General features: G+C 50.2%; 1 protein-coding gene across 2 annotated transcripts in view; it reads left to right on the top strand.

The window, feature by feature from the left end:
* The window catches only part of SLC24A4 (solute carrier family 24 (sodium/potassium/calcium exchanger), member 4), a 232,186-nt gene extending 230,833 nt beyond the window's left edge, over positions 1–1,353 (top strand). The window contains exon 17 of one of the 2 annotated variants that reach the window (XM_006879111.1): positions 1,178–1,353. In XM_006879111.1, coding sequence (XP_006879173.1) covers positions 1,178–1,330 — 153 coding nt within the window. In that variant the 3' untranslated portion in view covers positions 1,331–1,353. The remainder of the gene's footprint in view (positions 1–1,177) is intronic. The other variant, XM_006879112.1, reaches the window with a different exon arrangement.
* The last annotated feature ends 4,716 nt before the right edge of the window (positions 1,354–6,069 follow it).

Below are 6,069 nucleotides of genomic sequence, written 5' to 3'. Positions count from 1 at the left end.
GGCCCTGAGGTCCCCTATGCATCAGATCCACAGTCCAGAGCCCCCCAGCCAGCCAGGCTGTCACTGAGGCCGCCTATGCATTACATACATGGTCCAGACAGACCCCCCACCTCTCCAGCCAGCCAGGCTGGCCCTGAGGCCCAGAGCTCCGGGCTCCCTCTGCATACACTCAAGGTGAGGCTGGCACCACCCCTTCCTGCTCTGTCCACACTTTGCAGAAAGTTCTGAGATTCCAAGTGCAGGTGTAGCAGTTACATGTTTTCAAAAACCCCTTAGTTATTTCTTTGTCCCATCTTAGTGTCCTCATGCTGCTGTGGTACAGATACCACACTGAGGGGCTTTGAAGAACATAATCCATCTTTGGATCACTCAGGTGGCTAGAAGTCTGGTAGGACACCAGCTCTCGGGAGGTGCTGGGGGTTCTCATCTCAGCCTCTGTAGACCCTGTGGTCCACAGTTCCTCAAGATCTTCCTGGGGCACCTCTTCTCCTTCCGTTCTTCTCATCTCTGTGTCTCTGTCCATCCTGACATTTGAGCTGTCATGAGGCTTAGAACCCAGGACCTCGTGGACATAAGGAAGAAAGCCCTGTTTCCAAGTGGGATCACACACAACTGTCACAACATAGAGATTAGTGGTTCTTTTTAACTTGGTCATGACTTGCATGAAAGTTGGCAAAGCAGATTGGTTTTCTGTTCAACAGTTAAAGCACATTTTAGTCTCACGATGATGTTAATCCTTGTATTGTAACAGCACTTTCCCCATTTCCTCCCTGGATTTCCCATTTCCACTCTTCTTTCTTGTTCCTTCCAGCCTCCTCAGCTTCCTCCCTGTTCACATGCTCCGTTTTGATCAACCAGATCTGAGGAGCATGCTCTTCTCTGGTGTTATTGATCACCTTATAAGCTGTTGTTTGACAGGGAGTTGGATTGTGGGTCAGTTTCCATTCCAGGCATGAAGGCTGACTGAAGGGCCTTGGGAGATTCCACTAGTCTATCAAATCAAGAAGTCTGATCTTTTCAACTTTTCTTTTTTGTTTATGATTTTCAATTTTGTTCCACATTTTATCCCAGTCTCTCAGGCTGTGTGTATTATCTACACACAGGGGCAGGGGCCATGGAGGGAGACACAGATCCACCTGGAACAGCCCCCAAGCCCAGCACTGCCCTCTCTTCCCAGGTCCTCGGCATCCATCTGAACAAGTGGAGACTAGACCGGAAGCTGGGCATCTACGTGCTGGTCCTCTATGCCATCTTCCTGTGCTTCTCCATCATGATCGAGTTCAACGTCTTCACCTTCGTCAACCTGCCTATGTGTCGGGAAGACGACTAAGGCTGAGCCGCCGCCCCAGGGTGGTCTCCAGACGCTGGCGGCCTCTTCGCTGTCCCTCCCACCAGCCTTCCCTGCTGTGCTTCCGGCTGCTGGAAGGATGAGCTACCACGGTCTGTGTCTGCTCGTGGGCAGGACCGCTGGTGTCCCCCACCTCCCTGGAATCCCACCCCTAGAGGCGAGATTCGGGGCGCTGACTTGCGTGGCTTCAGAGCCTGAGCTGCCAGCTAGCCGTCTCCTCTCCTACTAGAGTCCAAGGCCCCCTTGTTGCACCTCGGAAGCGGGCAGTTGGTGAGCTTGAGGTCTCCGGGGGAAAGTGCAAAGGAGGAATATTGTTCTCAAGAACCGCCCCGGCCCAGGCTCGGTCCTGATGGATCCCGTATGTTTACCAAGAGCCCCTGCTAAAAGCCCGCCTGGTTTTGGGGGTGCAGGGCCTCCACACGTTTCAGGTTCAGGAAGGTGGTGGGAAAACATTCCATCCCTTTTTCTCGAAGAGTTGCAAGGATGGGTCCTGCTTTTGGGAGCAGAAGAGAGAAGGCAAGTGAAGAATTTTTTTTAAAACACTTTTATTGATGCATTCAGAGAATGAGCAATGAGATATTCCAAATAAAATATCATATCGATCATCTTACTTGAAAACAATAGCATTCTGTCCCACAGGACCACAAAGAGAACCAAATCTGTCCATAACAATGCTTGTAGAAAAGGAATCTCTGTGTAGCTTCTGGCACTTGGCACTAAGAGAAACACCTGGCTTGGGGTCTCATATAAATGTGAAAGACGGACTTGTAAAAAGGAGTGTAGTTTACAACTATACATTCCAGACTTTTCTGTCTTCGGAGCGCTGTCAGCTTGGATTTGTCGTTTCTTTCTTAATGCTCTTCTCTCAAAGACCATCGTGCTGAAAGACCCCATTGTTTACTTTCCCAGCCCGCCCCCTGGCCACTGGACCATGCATGTAAGGAAATGCTCAATAGCAAAATGAGAGATTTCCTGAAAAGCCATCACTCACTCTCTGGTTTAGCTGATGGCAAGCATGCAAACTGCAACTTAGAATTTTTTTCCAGCTTTGTCACTTAAACTTTTGTCATTTGCTACCCATGGGAGACCGAGGACAGGAGGCCGATTCAAAGAGTAGATAGAGAAAACCTTAAAACCATTGTCACCTGCTTCGGAGCTCAAAAAATATCTCTCTCTATATATATATGTATATGTATTCAAGAGATTTATGAACGGAGACTATCATCTGTGGTTTCCGAAAAGAAAGCACAATTAATTTTCTAGAGAGCTTTGTTTTTATTTTTTTAATGTTTCTATGGCACACAAATCAATCTGATGGGATGCACTTTGACTTTTGGGATATTTTGCACAGAGGAATGTATGGGAAGCTCCCCCCACAGTGTGAGGAAGGAGGTGTTGATGTGAGTGAAAATCCAAGAGCTCGTCCCTCTTGGGGTGCAGGACTGGGTCATGATGTCCGTGACCCTGCTCCTGAAGGCCTCCTGAGTTTCTGAAGGAGGAGGAGTTGATGGTGTGTCCTTCAAGTTCCTTTAGCATGGGCCTCAGTTGGGGAGCCCTATTATGGGCTTCCACTCTGGTTCTATGTCAGTATTAGTAGCTGTACCATGTTACGCTTCTCTTTTGTTTCTCTCCCTACATACTGAGGGAGCTCTGGTGGCCTAGTGAGTAAGGAGTTGCACTGCCAACCCAAAGATAGGTGGTTCAAATCTACCAGCATCCCTGTGGTATAAACATGTGCAAGCTCTGTGATTTACAGTCTCTGAAAACCTGCTGGAGGGTCAGCTATGAGTTGTTTCCAAGTCAGCAGATAATGAGTTCATTGGAATTCATGGTGGGGACAACAAATTATTTTAAAACATGAGCTAAGTGGGATGCCCATAGACTCATCAGTATAACGTTTAAATGCAAGAGGTTTCAGTCCTTGGACCACCCTGTGCCCTAATCGTGTCGCTAGCCTGGTCCTCTCTTCCTCTCTGCCCCGTCTTCTAGGCAAACCCAGGTTTCAGGATCCTTCTGTTCCAATTTTCATTCTCAAAACTGACCAGTGAGGGAAATAAGAGTTATTCTATCCATTTAACAGAAAATTCTGCCCTTGAGTGGCCAAGTGATCCGGCGTCAGTGGCCAGTAAGTAGCCAAATACAGGCCACGTCCAATCCTCTCCCTCTTAGCTCAGCCCCAGAAGGGGCTGGCCATTCTCAGACAGTTAAAAACATCCAGCCCCATAGGCACTGAGATGATTGTGACCGTAACCAACCAGCCAGAGCAGAATGATCCACGTGGTTCCCGAAGCTGCACACTGCCACCTTGTTTTTGTGAGGAATGGTGGGTGGATTCAAACCACCAACCTTTGGGGCCCTAGCCCAGTGCTCAGCCACTCCACAACCAGGGCCAGGCATTTGTTTTGGCCGTACTACTAGGTTCTAATTTTTCCATCAAAACCTCATTAACTATTTCATTGTCTCGTAGATTCTCAGGTCATTTCCTGATGTTTGTCCCTATCCAGTGTCGCTGCATATTTTCGCCCAGGAAAAAGAAAGAAAACATAGATAGCTGCTAGGCACAGGCCCCGCAGCTCCTCCTGACTCCCCTCCTGGGGTTCCGTCCTCTGCACGTCACAGAGCTTCAGAGAGTACATCCTAATTACCTTCCTCTTCCTCCGCACAATCCATTTGTGGTTATAGAGTTCACTGCCGTTGCAGTTAGAGTAGAACAGACCTTTTTTAATGTGTAGTGTGCGCCTCTCAGCTCATGTTCTCTTGACTTGAATGTGCCAATTTCATCTCCTTAAAGGATCTGTGCGCCTTTTACATAGGACACGTTCTAGACACCTGTTGGTGGAGAAGATTCTCTTATTTTAACTCACTGTTTCTCCACCAGGAGTTTAAAGAGCTGCTTCGTTAATTAGACCTTTGTTTTAAAATAATGCTTCCATCACAACAGAGGATCCTTTCCTTTTCTCTTCATCCCCAGACTAATTAGCATGGAGTAATGACTCCACCACAGTGCTAAGCGATTAAAGAAAGAAATTTAACTCTTCTGATTGGGGGCAGGAAAGACACTGGAAGGACTGTACGCAGAGGATGCCATTTGTTCCTGGCTTGGAACGTGCTCCTACCAGCCCTGGTGGGGGGGGGGGGGCGACGTGTTCTTCCTGGAGGGCCCAGCCCTAGAGAAGGTTCTGGGTCAGTTACAAAGAGAGGCCAATGGTCCTGTGGACCATGGACAGGTGGTGTTGGCCCTGTGGTCTTCTGTCCCCTTCCCCAACCTCTGTAACCCACCCACAAGGTCTCCTGGCCCCCATCTGGCTCCACCTTGACACCTGCATTGCTACCTGTCCTGCAGACTCCCTGCTTTTGTGAGTTTACACCTGTTCTTATGCCTCACCTGTTAGGACTGTTAAAGAGCTCTGATGGTGCAGTTGTTAAAGTATCAGAAGGTCAGAGGTTCAAATCCACCAGCCATGTCAAGAAAAATGATGGGGCAGCTTACTTGATGATGACAGAGCCTTGGAACCTCTGTGCAGCGGTTCTGCTCTGTCCTCAGTGCTGTTGGGGGTCAAAACTAAGTCAACAGCTGAGGGGTTTATGTTGATGATGATCTGTTTCTGTCAGTCCCCTACTTTTAAAGATTCGAGCAGCAGACAAGGCATTCAACCCTCAAACCTAAACCTGTTAACAAGTTGATTCCAATTCCAAGTTCTATTCTGGGGTCTCCAGACTAGAACCTCCCCGTGGATACAAAAGAAAAACAACTCAGATCCAAGTTTTGCTGAGGGCACTCCGCCTCCTCACAGCAGCTGGATGGAGCCAGAGCCGGGATGGAGCCGCCCCCAGGCTTCCCGGGGTTGAGGTCTTTGCAGAGCAGATGCCACTTCTTTCTCCGGAGGAGAATCTGCTGGGCTCAGACCACTGGCTGTTAGTAGCAGAGTCCGTAACCTCCTGCACCACCAGGGCTCCCTGGGCCCTCTCTGAACACTAGGTGTTTGTTGTCTGGTGGATTGAAACTCTCTGTGAACCCGTGTGTTTCAGAGCAGAGCTGCGCTCTACAGGCCTCTCGCTGGCCGTGAGCTTTTGGAAATCGATCCATTCTGCCAAGGAGCGGGAGATGGGGGGTGGGGGTCTCTGGAATACCTCTAAACCACCAACCTTCCTGATAGTAGCCAAGCTCTTGACTGTTTGCACCACACAGGGCCAGGTTAAACCAGGGAGGTTGCAAACATACCCAAGGGCGTGCACATGTCCAGGGGAGGAGACTCCCCCATATAGTCCTCACCTCCCACCCCCAACTTCTCTACTGATGACCTGCACACTGGGAAGCAGCACAGGAGCCAGTCACCTTCACAGCCTCATTGCACTGTCCTCTCCCTCCTCCCTGTGCCCTGGGTCGTCCTCGCTCTCCTCCATGCACCCTCCTCTCCTTCCTCCCTGTGCCCTGAGCCCTCCTCTCCCTCCCCAATGCACCCTCCTCTCCCTCCTCTCTGTGCCCTGAGACTTCCTCTCCCTCCTCCCTGTGCCCTGAGCCCTCCTCTCCCTCCCCCATGCACCCTCCTCTCTGTGCCCTGAACCTTCCTCTCCCTCCTCCCTGTGCCCTGGGTCGTCCTCGCTCTCCTCCATGCACCCTCTTCTCCTTCCTCCCTGTGCCCTGAGACTTCCTCTCCCTCCTCCCTGTGCCCTCCTCTCCCTCCTCCCTGCACCCACCTCTCTCTTCTCCCTGCACACTG

Source organism: Elephantulus edwardii, unplaced genomic scaffold (genome assembly GCF_000299155.1).
Source record: "Elephantulus edwardii isolate Elephantulus edwardi_28Jun2011 unplaced genomic scaffold, EleEdw1.0 scaffold00002, whole genome shotgun sequence".
NCBI classification, from domain to species: domain Eukaryota; kingdom Metazoa; phylum Chordata; class Mammalia; order Macroscelidea; family Macroscelididae; genus Elephantulus; species Elephantulus edwardii.
The sequence above is the reverse complement of the archived record's forward strand: the minus strand, read 5'-3'. Positions and strand labels throughout refer to the sequence as shown.